Here is a 12,739-nt window from a genome sequence, read left to right on the forward strand (position 1 = left end):
CCAGGCTTTAAAAACCTCTAAGGGATGGAGATTCCCATCTCCACTCTTCTTCACCACTCTGCATCAGTCAAGCTGATTCTTCCTTCACCTGCATGCTGCCTGTGCTCAGCAACAGTTGCAGTGAGATCACAAGAGAGATAAATGGTTAAAGTTTGGCAAAGTTATAAGCAACTGAAAACAGAGTCTTATAATGGTAAATGTTGGGCAACCTTAAGTATAGGCAGCACTACTGGCCCGACCGTAATATCTTCCTTCCACTGGCACAATAAATTCCCAGATTGTCCGAGGGGCAGAGCCATCAGGGAGCTGGTTATGGTTTCCTGAGTTTCAGGGCAGATCTGCACTACCCTGAGAAATGCCTTGGTTGGAATAGTCCGGGGACTGCTCTAAATTACAACAACTGGACACAGCCCCTAATGAACCATATACCAGAAGAGCATAGATGAAGAGACGAGTACTTCAGCCACTCTCCTGTCCTGCCCATAGCACTACTCTATGACAGGGCTGAGGGGGGGCAAAGGGGTGTCACAGGAGCTGGGCACACTCTCTCTCTGTCAAATAAAAGCTCTCCAAGAAATTCTCAACTGGCCAGTTCAGCTTTGTTTCCAGCCTTTGTTCCACTTAGGGAGCACAAAGGGGCCAGAACAGAACAATCTGGCCTTTAACTTTATTTTAAGTGAAAACAAACAAACAAACAAACGACATTACTGTTTAGGTTTCTTTTGCATGGAGAGTAACCTGGGCGGTGTTTACTTTACAGGAAACAGACTCTTGTTAAAAAAGGAGAAGTGGCACAAGGCAAGTCATTACACAGGTGAGCTAAATTCAGTGTCAGAGGGAATTTCCACGGACAAAGGATTTCCCACAGTCTATTGTTGGAAACAGCACTGCATTTGCTCATTTCTTACTCAACAGGCTGCTGATTCAACCAGAAGAGGATGCGGCTAAGTTTCACCTTGTGTGTTGTTCCAACTGCAGATTAAGTCAACAAAGACTTGGCTTTTGGAAACCTATAACTATACTTCATACTACTTCCTTGTTATTTTCATTGTGAGCTTCTGTCGTCTTATACTGGCAGGTAAGTGCAACTGGCAAGGGTTACGTAAGGTGAAATATCAGGAGTTTGAACTCCAGATAACTGCAGCAGAACAGATCCTGCCTGCAGGCAGCAGGCAAGCTCTCCCTCTCCTATCAGCTTCAAGCTTTCACACTGCTTGATGGACACTCATTTTTAAGTGTGGTTTATAACAAGAAAGCAGGGCATACAGAATGCATCATGTGTTTGGAATCACTGTGCTCTTCCATTTCTCACACTCACACACACACACATACACTTGGTAAAATCAGATTGATTAAAGGTGTTTTTTTTAACCTTCAAGTTGAGTTTTGTTAATAAATGAAAAATGGTAACCTCTGTCTGCACAAATTAATAGCCTGGTGCTTTGTCCCTGGGAAAGTGTTGGACCCTCTGTTGGGCCTTTCCCAAGTCAGCAGGGAGCCTGGCCAGCGGAGGCTGATTTAACATGTGGTTCTGTCTGTTCTGCTTCCAATAGCAGCCACCCTAACATTGGCAAGGATGAAGGAGAAATAGCAGCAGTGTCTCATTCACCTTAACTATTACATCGATTTTAGGGGAAACTGCCCCACTTTCTAAGGTAGACTGACAGCTGGCCATAGACGTCGGCAGGAGAGATGCTGTATAGTTTGGAGGCCACCTGCATGCTTTGAAATTAGCCCACTTGATGGGTGCAGAGTAAGTAATAGATGGAAGAGTAGAGCTGTAGAAACTCCCACTTCCCATGAACAGCTACAGAAAAAACACCTGCTGTCCTCCCCTGATCACTTTGTTCTGCTGCGAGGCTGTAACCTATATTACACTTCTCCTCCTAGATTGAAGACACCTGCTCAGGGTGACTTTTTTCCCCATGTGACTTTTTTTTAAAAAATACCAGTCAAAGCTCTAGGGCTTCTGTGCTTTAGAGAAGAGATGCAATATTTGGCAGGAAGAACGCTATGGTTACAGGGATGTGTCTTTTGCTCTCTGTGAAAATCTGCCCATAACTGGCCAGGTTATGAGCCCCTGAAAATCTCAGTTTGCATATGCTCAGTAGAGACTTAGCAGCTAAATTCACAGAAGACTCCCACTCTCTCCTGACCATGGGACAGGGGCTGAGAGCAGGGCTTTCCCTGCAATTGCTTCTCCTGGCAGCTGGGGGGCTGCTCTGGGGCCAGTCACAGGCAGTGAAAGCAGGGACATTCTCTCTTCTGTGCTTTCAATGCTCCCCCTGCTGGTGGCAAGGCAGTTGATGAAAACAATCAGCTTGCCAGGAAGGTTGAAGAGCTGAGCTGGGAGAGAGCTGATGGGGGAGTCTGAGATGAGGAACTGAACCAGGATAGAGGACAGGGCCTGGGCCTGGAACAAAGTGCTGATGGTGAAGACTTGGGGACCAGGATGGGAAGCTGAGGAGGGGAGACTAGGACACAGACATGAACAGACTGGAAGGGGCAGGAAAAGAAGGGGACATGTGCAAAAGGAGCTGTAACCACTACAGCATACTTGTCTCCAGAACCTGAAATAGAATTTAAGATTACAGAGTCTCAACATTCCTCTGCTGTCAGCAAATAGCTGTAAAAGCCCTGCAAAATGGGTGCCTCGTCTCCCTCTAGTGGCTGGCTCCACAGAAGATGACAACTTTCTATTGCTATTACTTACTCTGTTAGGTCAAGTGGCAGAGGTCTGGGCTAAAGATTTGAAGGTTCTAACCTTGATGATGAATCCACATCAGAGTCAACATGGTTCAAGATCATGGAATTTCTGATTACCAGTTAGTTTTTTTGTTTTTAAAAAAGCAATTTGCTCAGCATCACATAGGAACTTTGTGATGGGGCAGGGATAGAATCCAGTTCCTAAAGGTGGCATTCAACTGCCTGAACCAGGGGATCATCTTTTTTATTCCCACAGTCACCTGCTTTGTTCACTAATCATCATCTACCTTCTGCAGCAAATGAGATACATTTCCTATAAAACTATTTATTAACTACACAACCCTGGTTCATTCCCAGAGTGCCTTCCATCCTCTGCACTGAAGGAGATAGGAGTCCTGTGGAAAAAGTAGTATGTGATCATGTAATTAAACACTGCATGTGCAAAGGGAGCTGAATTAAGGTTGCATGGGCAACCTTGATTCTGGCATTTCCTAGCTTTGCAGCCTTTGACTCTGAAGACTAAATGTTCTTTTAATGTAATTTTGTAAGAATTAAAAGCGTTTTAGAAAACCTCATCAATATTTGGCATGGCAATGATCATTTACCTGATGTACCGTAGCTTCGACTGCTTGCATATAATGGTTTAGCTCTCTGTCCATTGCAGCATATTCTAACATCACACTTTCCATACTGTTAACCTCCTCTACATCATCTGCAAAGCAAAGTACATAGGTATTCATCATTCCTCCATGCAAATGGGAACATGACTGGATAGGAGTTAGCTAAATTCATCTGCAATCATTTTAAAACATAAATTATTAAAATACTTTGAACATTTCATTACTCAAATCCCAATTAATTTAAATTATGTTATCTGAAAGGTAGAGATAGCCTCCCAAAGTTGAATTACAAGCTTACGGGGTGAAACCTTCATAGTTTATAAATTCCAGGAGAAAACATTTCTACTGCAGAATTTAAGAAGTCGATAGTCTTTCCAACATATGGAGATCAATTTATCCAAACTCTCAATTATTGGATGTCTTTCTAAAACATGCTCTAGGTTAACCATAAATTGTTGGAGCACTAATGAAGTAGGGCCAAGGACAGAACCCAAATGAAAGCTAGGGCATGTGGCATCACAATATCAGACCAGATGATATTATAATGGTTCTTTATGAACTTAAAAATCTATAACAGAAAGTGAATTTCATGTCCCTCTGATATTACATTGTGTTTGAACTGTAAGTTAGTGGAGCAAGTGTTTAATGAACTCTGCATCATACTATGCTGTGGCAATCCTTATTATAAAGGTTTTGTGCTAAAAGTATTTTATTTTGTTACTTTCATCTGGTGATTCAATGCTTTTCTTTCTTTACAGTTGATCAGTGCTTGACCTTTGTTACCTAACAAAGAAGATAATAATGTATCTTTAAAATATGGAAAGTACTTCCTATGTTGTGAATGAAAATACAGTAACACTATTTCACTGTATCGTACAGCAGGTGTTTGTTATGTTCCTCAAATTTCAGTTATATTTTTTTACCTATTTTGCAATCATAAGCCCTTTTACATTTCTTGGGTAACTTCAATAAACAACTTACTCAGAGACAGACACTTCCTGGGTTTCGTGAGAGAGAGAGAGTGTAATTTCAGTTACCAACATCTAGTCATTAGGCAATCAGGATATTTTCTGTAGAAGTTGCATTTCATGACTCATCACACTGCCTGAGAAATATTTAATAGAAACCCTGTCTCATTGTAGTGGAGTTCAAAGCTATAATTAGTCCCCTTTCTTTCCCCCCACCCCCAAAATAAACATTAGTATTGTAAAATCCAAATGGAGTCAGCATTTTATAACACAGGAAATAATGGAAGACTTAGCCATATGGGTGCATCAAACAGTGCTTTAATCTAGTTAGTAGTCATTGCCTACTCAAATGTAGTGAATACAGAACAGGTGTTGAGTTAGACATAGCTATTTTTACTCCCCTCTGCATCACTCCTAACACCTTCTTCCACCTTCAGTTATGTCTCTGCTTTTCCATTCTAAACTCACTTATTCAGCCATTACCTTTCAGGGAGAGACACTTGTCATATACAGTACAAAAGTGTGTATAGTTTCCTCTAGTTGTGCAATTTTTTTTCAGCTGTGCCCTTACTTATCCCATGACAACACTGCAACAGGAACACAGCCCCTGTGACCCTGGGGTTCAATTATTGTAACTTCTTCCTTGCAGTGCTTCTACATCACTAGCAGCTTGTGCAGAATGCAGAAAAACGTTGCCTAACTGGTTTGAGCAATCAGATCATATTGTGGCTGCCCTGAATTGGCAGCCTGTGAAGTAGAGGACTGGCCACAAGAGTCAGACCCTCACCTGGTGTAAGTCACCATAGCCCCACTGACTTCAATGGTGCTACATCAATTCACATTAGGTGCGGGTCTGGTCCTTTGTTGGTCTCACTGGCCTGTAGGACTTCCCAAAGCCCTCTTTATATTAGAGGCCTCTCTTGTTCTGGCAGCTATTTGCATTCTGACACCGCCCATTTTCTAGTAATTCAACCATCACATAGAATCATAGAATATAGGGTTGGAAGGGACCTCAGGAGGTCATCTAGTCCAACCCCCTGCTCAAAGCAGGACCAATCCCCAATCAAATCATCCCAGCCAGGGCTTTGTCAAGCCTGACCTTAAAAACTTCCAAGGAAGGAGATTCTACCACCTCCCTAGGTAACGCATTCCAGTGTTTCACCACCCTCCTAGTGAAAAAGTTTTTCCTAATATCCAACCTAAACCTTCCCCACTGCAACTTGAGACCATTACTCCTTGTACTGTCCTCTTCTACCACTGAGAATAGTCTAGAACCATCCTCTCTGGAACCACCTCTCAGGTAGTTGAAAGCAGCTATCAAATCCCCCCTCATTCTTCTCTTCCGCAGACTAAACAATCCCAGTTCCCTCAGCCTCTCCTCATAAGTCATGTGTTCCAGACCCCTAATCATTTTTGTTGCCCTTCGCTGGACTCTCTCCAATTTATCCACATCCTTCTTGTAGTGTGGGGCCCAAAACTGGACACAGTACTCCAGATGAGGCCTCACCAATGTCGAATAGAGGGGAACGATCACATCCCTCGATCTGCTCGCTATGCCCCTACTTATACATCCCAAAATGCCATTGGCCTTCTTGGCAACAAGGGCACACTGCTGACTCATATCCAGCTTCTCGTCCACTGTCACCCCTAGGTCCTTTTCCGCAGAACTGCTGCCTAGCCATTCGGTCCCTAGTCTGTAGCTGTGCATTGGGTTCTTCCGTCCTAAGTGCAGGACCCTGCACTTATCCTTATTGAACCTCATCGGGTTTCTTTTGGCCCAATCCTCCAATTTGTCTAGGTCCCTCTGTATCCTATCTCTGCCCTCCAGCGTATCTACCACTCCTCCCAGTTTAGTATCATCCGCAAATTTGCTGAGAATGCAATCCACACCATCCTCCAGATCATTTATGAAGATATTGAACAAAACCGGCCCCAGGACCGACCCCTGGGGCACTCCACTTGACACCGGCTGCCAACTAGACATGGAGCCATTGATCACCACCCGCTGAGCCCGACAATCTAGCCAACTTTCTACCCACCTTATAGTACATTCATCCAGCCCATACTTCTTTAACTTGCTGACAAGAATACTGTGGGAGACCGTGTCAAAAGCTTTGCTAAAGTCAAGAAACAATACATCCACTGCTTTCCCTTCATCCACAGAATCAGTAATCTCATCATAGAAGGCGATTAGATTAGTCAGGCATGACCTTCCCTTGGTGAATCCATGCTGACTGTTCCTGATCACTTTCCTCTCGTGTAAGTGCTTCAGGATTGATTCCTTGAGGACCTGCTCCATGATTTTTCCGGGGACTGAGGTGAGGCTGACTGGCCTGTAGTTCCCAGGATCCTCCTCCTTCCCTTTTTTAAAGATTGGCACTACATTAGCCTTTTTCCAGTCATCTGGGACTTCCCCCGTTCGCCACGAGTTTTCAGAGATAATGGCCAGTGGCTCTGCAATCACATCCGCCAATTCCTTTAGCACTCTCGGATGCAACTCGTCCGGCCCCATGGACTTGTGCACGTCCAGCTTTTCTAAATAGTCCCTAACCACCTCTTTCTCCACAGAGGGCTGGCCCTCTACTCCCCATGTTGCGATGCCCAGCGCAGCAGTCTGGGAGCTGTCCTTGTTAGTGAAGACAGAGGCAAAAAAAGCATTGAGCACATTAGCTTTTTCCACATCCTCTGTCACTAGGTTGCCTCCCTCATTCAGTAAGGGGCCCACACTTTCCTTGGCTTTCTTCTTGTTGCCAACATACCTGAAGAAACCCTTCTTGTTACTCTTGACATTTGTTGCTAGCTGCAGCTCCAGGTGCGATTTGGCCCTCCTGATTTCATTCCTACATGCCCGAGCAATATTTTTATACTCTTCCCTGGTCATATGTCCAACCTTCCACTTCTTGTAAGCTTCTTTTTTATGTTTAAGATCTGCTAGGATTTCACCATTAAGCCAAGCCGGTCGCCTGCCATATTTACTATTCTTTCGACTCATCGGGATGGTTTGTCCCTGTAACCTCAACAGGGATTCCTTGAAATACAGCCAGCTCTCCTGGACTCCTTTCCCCTTCATGTGAGTCCCCCAGGGGATCCTACCCATCCACTCCCTGAGGGAGTCGAAGTCTGCTTTCCTGAAGTCCAGGGTCCGTATCCTGCTGCTTACCTTTCTTCCCTGTGTCAGGATCCTGAACTCGACCATCTCATGGTCACTGCCTCCCAGATTCCCATCCACTTTTGCTTCCCCCACTAATTCTTCCCTGTTTGTGAGCAGCAGGTCAAGAAAAGCTCCTCCGTCTAGCACTTGCACCAGGAAATTGTCCCCTACGCTTTCCAAAAACTTCCTGGATTGTCTATGCACCGCTGTATTGCTCTCCCAGCAAATATCAGGAAAATTAAAGTCACCCATGAGAACCAGGGCGTGCGATCTAGTAGCTTCTGCGAGTTGCCGGAAGAAAGCCTCATCCACCTCATCCCCCTGGTCCGGTGGTCTATAGCAGACTCCCACCACTACATCACTCTTGTTACTCACACTTCTAAACTTAATCCAGAGACACTCAGGTTTTTCTGCAGTTTCGTACCGGAGCTCTGAGCAGTCATACTGCTCCCTTACATACAGTGCTACTCCCCCACCTTTTCTGCCCTGCCTGTTCTTCCTGAACAGTTTATAACCATCCATGACAGTACTCCAGTCATGTGAGTTGTCCCACCAAGTCTCTGTTATTCCAATCACATCATAATTCCCTGACATCACCAGGACCTCCAGTTCTCCCTGCTTGTTTCCAAGGCTTTGTGCATTCGTATATAAGCATCTTCTGTTGCAGGTCATCCTCCCTTTGTACTGGTGGCTGCGAGAGATTCATCTTCCTTCCCTGTCATCCATCCCTCTCTCCCTTTCAAAACAATGCTGAATTAATATTTTCCAGAGTGTTGTTTTCTTAAAACTACACACAACCTCATGTAATGGCATGCTAGTTCTTGGGCACATGCCCATGTCCTAACATCCTGCTTCTAGGTTCTGACCAGCAGCTGAGTCAGGTGACCAACGATCATGTGCCAGCAGCCCAGAGGTGGCACTTCCTAATAAAAGGAGCCTGACCAGACAAAGGGGGGAGGCTCCGAGTCAGGAGAAGGATCTGGGAGGTGGCGGAATATACCTGCAATAGTAGAAGCCTCCCCTGAGAAAGATTTTAGGAAGAAGATGGGTTTAGGCAGGAACTGTCAAACTTAAGGGGAGTCTGGTGGCACCTTAAAGACTAACAGATTTATTTGGGCATAAGTTTTCATGGGTAAAAAACCCACTTCTTCAGATGCCCATGAAAGCTTATGCCCAAATAAATCTGTTAGTCTTTAAGGTGCCACCAGACTCCTTGTTGTTTTTGTGGATACAGACTAACACGGCTACCCCCTGATACTTGAAACCTAAGGGGAAGGGCTGGCAGATTAGTGCTGGAGTTGATGTTTAACTATTATGTTTTGTCAATAAGCAAAACCCCAAGACGAGAATGTTTCTTGAACCATGTGAGTCTACATGCATTTAACAGGGAGACACGGTGGTGTAAGCAGACCACGCCCACACCCCCATATGTAAACACCTTTCCCTTCCCTTATACATCCCTCTTTTTGGTTATATCTATAGTTTTATGAGGGTGTCTTGATTGGTAAGGTTGGGTGAAACTATATGTATAACATGTAGTAGTTTGCCTTAAAGCTGCTGAGTCCCCCAGCCATCTACGTGAAAGATTGTGTTTAGCTATGGAGTACCATCGCAAATAGTACTGTGTAGCCATTTTTCTCTAGATAATTCCCTCGTATGAGAAAATCCTCCTTATTTCCACTCCAGCACATCATGCAGCCTTGAGGCTGGTCGAAACGCCTCCCATGTAATACATGAAGCTGAGACTAAATCCTGGCTTTTGAGATACTGAATCGTCATGTTGACTTTCAATGATAATTTTGTTATGTCTGCAGCAACTGAAACCATTATCCCAACTCAACCCCTCCTTACTCCTGGTTGATGGTGGGAAGGCTGGAAACCTCCATAAGGAATACACTTATGGAGTCCCTCACCTATCATTCCCATCAGTGGGGAGGCAGGTTTTGTTCAGACCCACACAACAGACCCTGAGGCAGGTCTCCAGGGGCGTACTAGAGGTCCATTGGAGCAGTACTACCACGGATTCCTCATGGATGCTTCTGGGTCCTTGGGTGAAGTGGGGACAAGGCTGATTGTGGGATGGCTGGGATAGTGAGGCTCTGTATTAAAGATAATAGAACCCCCAGTTAAATAATAATGCAGGTCCCCAGCTCTCCCAGTCTTCATCTACTCTATGTGGATCCTGGACCGAGAGGGTGACCTCCATGGAGTCCGGAACAGTGCCACAGAAACAGCTGAGCCATCTTCCATACCAAATTGAGGTCCTTTGTAGGGTGTATTCCTTTCATGAGCAAATCTAGCTAGGATGATCTGGGTCATTGACTTTGGCAAGGAAGTTACACTTAATGTTTTTGTTCAACTTTTTGGTGGGCCAAAGAAAATGCCTTCCTATGAGGAGGCTAACAGAATTTGGTAAACCGTCTCTGCTGTTTACTGGTCCAGTAAAGTGAAAAAATCTCTCTGCCGAGAACAAGCATACAGCACTGTATTTGGCCTCCCTGCTCCCACCAGCAGAAACTGAAAGTTTTGCTGAGACAAAGTTCATCAGTAGGGACCTTCTCCCATATGAAACAACAGTGGTTTCAGCCAACCAGAAGGAAAAGTACAAAAACATTTTTACACAGTCAGGAAAAAAATTAAAACATGACAAAAAGCAACATTCTTTTGTATTTTTGGCTATTGTAGCAGTGCTGTTCTCCTTAAAGCCATCTACACTTGATACATATCAGTCTTTCATTAAGTACATAAGTAACTATTGCAGACAGAGCCCCAGCATTCCTGCTACTTTCTTCTGTCTAACCACCATTTTTGCCATGCCCATCTGACAGCAGCGATGCCAGTGTTTCCCCCCTCTTACTAGGAGGCAGATGAACTGCCTCCTACAAGGCTGACACAAATGGTGTTTCATGAATCACAGGAAAGATTTGTGTAGCAAGTAACTGTCACCCTCCTCCCATGGCCCAAATGAATCATATCCACAACATACAGAAACTTCACTGGCCTAAATATTCTGAAACTTTTAAAGGGAAGATGAGGACATTGTTAAACATAGCATCAGAGCCATGTCAATTTTGCACAGAACATTCCCTGAACTGAAAACTCAAAATAACTGTACCTAATAAATAATGAGGCTTTGGCTGATTTTATATTATAATACTTGAAAGTTGCCCTAAAAACAAAACACTGAGCACAAACAAAGAGGTGGAACCCAGCTGAGGGAAGAAGGATATTAACTTTAACTACCTCTTGCCTACAGTCCTCTCATCCCAAGGGTTCCACCCACGCATCAGCTTGTTTCTAGTCTCAAATGATGCTAACAGCTGTCTTTCTGCTGCTGTTCTTTCATGCACGTGTGGCGGCAGATGTTTCAAGATAAATGCCAATATGTATCACACATCAGAGATTACAGCCTGCCCTTGAAGAATTTATTGCAGGCACAAAGATACTCAAGATGGAGTGAACTACAGATCCATGAAGCCCATCTGTTTTATGGCAACCACACCTGCAGTGGAGTCCCCAGTATGTCTTTGGATAGCCTGTTTCCACAAGCTGACGACTAAGAGGAAAAATCCTTTGGTCTTTTTGTTCCCTCAAGGGAAAGGGAATGGTCAAGGAGGTTTAAGGGGGTCACTCCCATTTCACCGTCTTTCCATGGTTTGACTTTCAGTTTTATAAAAAAAAAAAACAAAAAAAAAACACCTCTTATTCCCAGATCTTGTACTGCAGAAAGTGATCTTCCCTCCCATGAAAAGGACTAAAGGAAACTCACTCTCTACTACTACTAGTTCAGCTGGGAGTGAAGGACCATTGCTGCCATTCCTGCTAGGTCCCCTCTACCCAAACCCCAAATGCTAGGTCAGCTACCTCCACAGCATTCAAACCTTTCACTCTAGAAGCAAATGGCCAAGCTTGGGGCCTAGTTCTGTAACTGGAGGATCAGTGCCTTTCTGGTATCTCACCCAAATGTCTCCTAACCTGACTTTTAATTCATAACCACAGAGTTCATTCCAGCCTCTATGAGTAACACCATGCTCCTAGCTATTACAGTAATAATAAAAATACTGTAAAATACACTAGCATATGTTAATTGAGTCTCCTTGTATCTAAACTGAATATGTTAAGTTCACAAAGTATTCCCCCACAAAACCTTAACCACATTGCCTAAATATTTTATTCTTTGCAATATTTTACATGCTTTTTTCCCCACACACATAGGCCACTTGAAGGTCACGGTCCTCCTTTTCAAAGCCCTGGCTACATGGCATTGGAATTAGCCACCTGAATGCCCATCCTTCTCCATACTCATGACCTTCAGCTTATGTGACCCTCTGATGACTTTTTATATCAGTAGTAGGGGATAATTTTGCAAAACCTTTCTCTCTACATATATTATATCCAAAAATGTTAAAAGAACATTATTAACGTTGCAAAGTCAAGAACCTCAAAGTTAGAAAATACCAGATTGAAGATGCCTGTGCAATCTTAATTTGCCCCCTTGTGCCCATGCATTATAATACAGTCTTTAACTGCATGATCACATACTATTTTTTCCACAGAGACCATGCCTCATTGAGGATGGACATTTGACCCCTAACTTGGGTCATCAGCAGACCTTAAATGCACAGCACAGATCTCTACCATATCAGCTGATGGAATAACTAGTACAAGTAGTAGTTTGTTAACCTCTGTTCGGTTAAGCCACTAAATCAGTGGTCCCCAAACATTTCAGGATCACACACCCCCTTACCCCTGTCCATGCTGTCCCCCGGAGCCAGGGCCGGGGGGGGGGGGGGACACAGACAGAGGTAAGGGGCCAAGTTTGGGGCCACTGCTGGGAGCAGGTCGGGGCCAGGAACAAAGCAGCAGTCAAGGCAGGCCCGGGACCAGGGCCGGGTGCCAGGCCCATGGCTGAGGCGGGGCCAAAGCAGAGCTGGGAGCATGCCCCCCGAGTTTGGGGACCTCTGCACTAAATGAAGTGAAATACACACTTTGCTGTCAGCAAATAGCTTGAAACCCACTGGCAGAGGTATGTAAAAACCCAGGGCTCTTGGGTCAAGTTTAACGTTCTGGAGGAGAGTGTTCTCTAGTGGTTCTTCTCCTGTGCCCTCAGCCTGTCTCTAACCCTCACTGCTCCTGTCCATGCCCAGAATTCGATTTTTTTCTAATTAAAATTGTATTTCACACACAAGTATTAACTACCTAAATAAATGATGAAAGTCTAGTCTTTCCACAGAAACTACCATCATCTCTGAGTGAGCAGCAAGCCCTCTTAACCAAGATGGATTACAGTTGGA

The 12,739-nt window shown here is 44.4% G+C and overlaps 1 protein-coding gene across 2 annotated transcripts in view; it reads right to left on the reverse strand.

Moving 5' to 3' along the window:
* Positions 1-12,739, reverse strand: part of NSMCE2 (NSE2 SUMO ligase component of SMC5/6 complex) — a 190,766-nt gene that overhangs the window by 130,204 nt on the left and 47,823 nt on the right. For both annotated transcript variants that reach the window (XM_074943861.1, XM_074943860.1), the window contains one exon: positions 3,312-3,418. In XM_074943861.1, coding sequence (XP_074799962.1) covers positions 3,312-3,418 — 107 coding nt within the window. The remainder of the gene's footprint in view (positions 1-3,311; positions 3,419-12,739) is intronic.

Source organism: Natator depressus, chromosome 2 (genome assembly GCF_965152275.1).
Source record: "Natator depressus isolate rNatDep1 chromosome 2, rNatDep2.hap1, whole genome shotgun sequence".
NCBI lineage: Eukaryota > Metazoa > Chordata > Testudines > Cheloniidae > Natator > Natator depressus.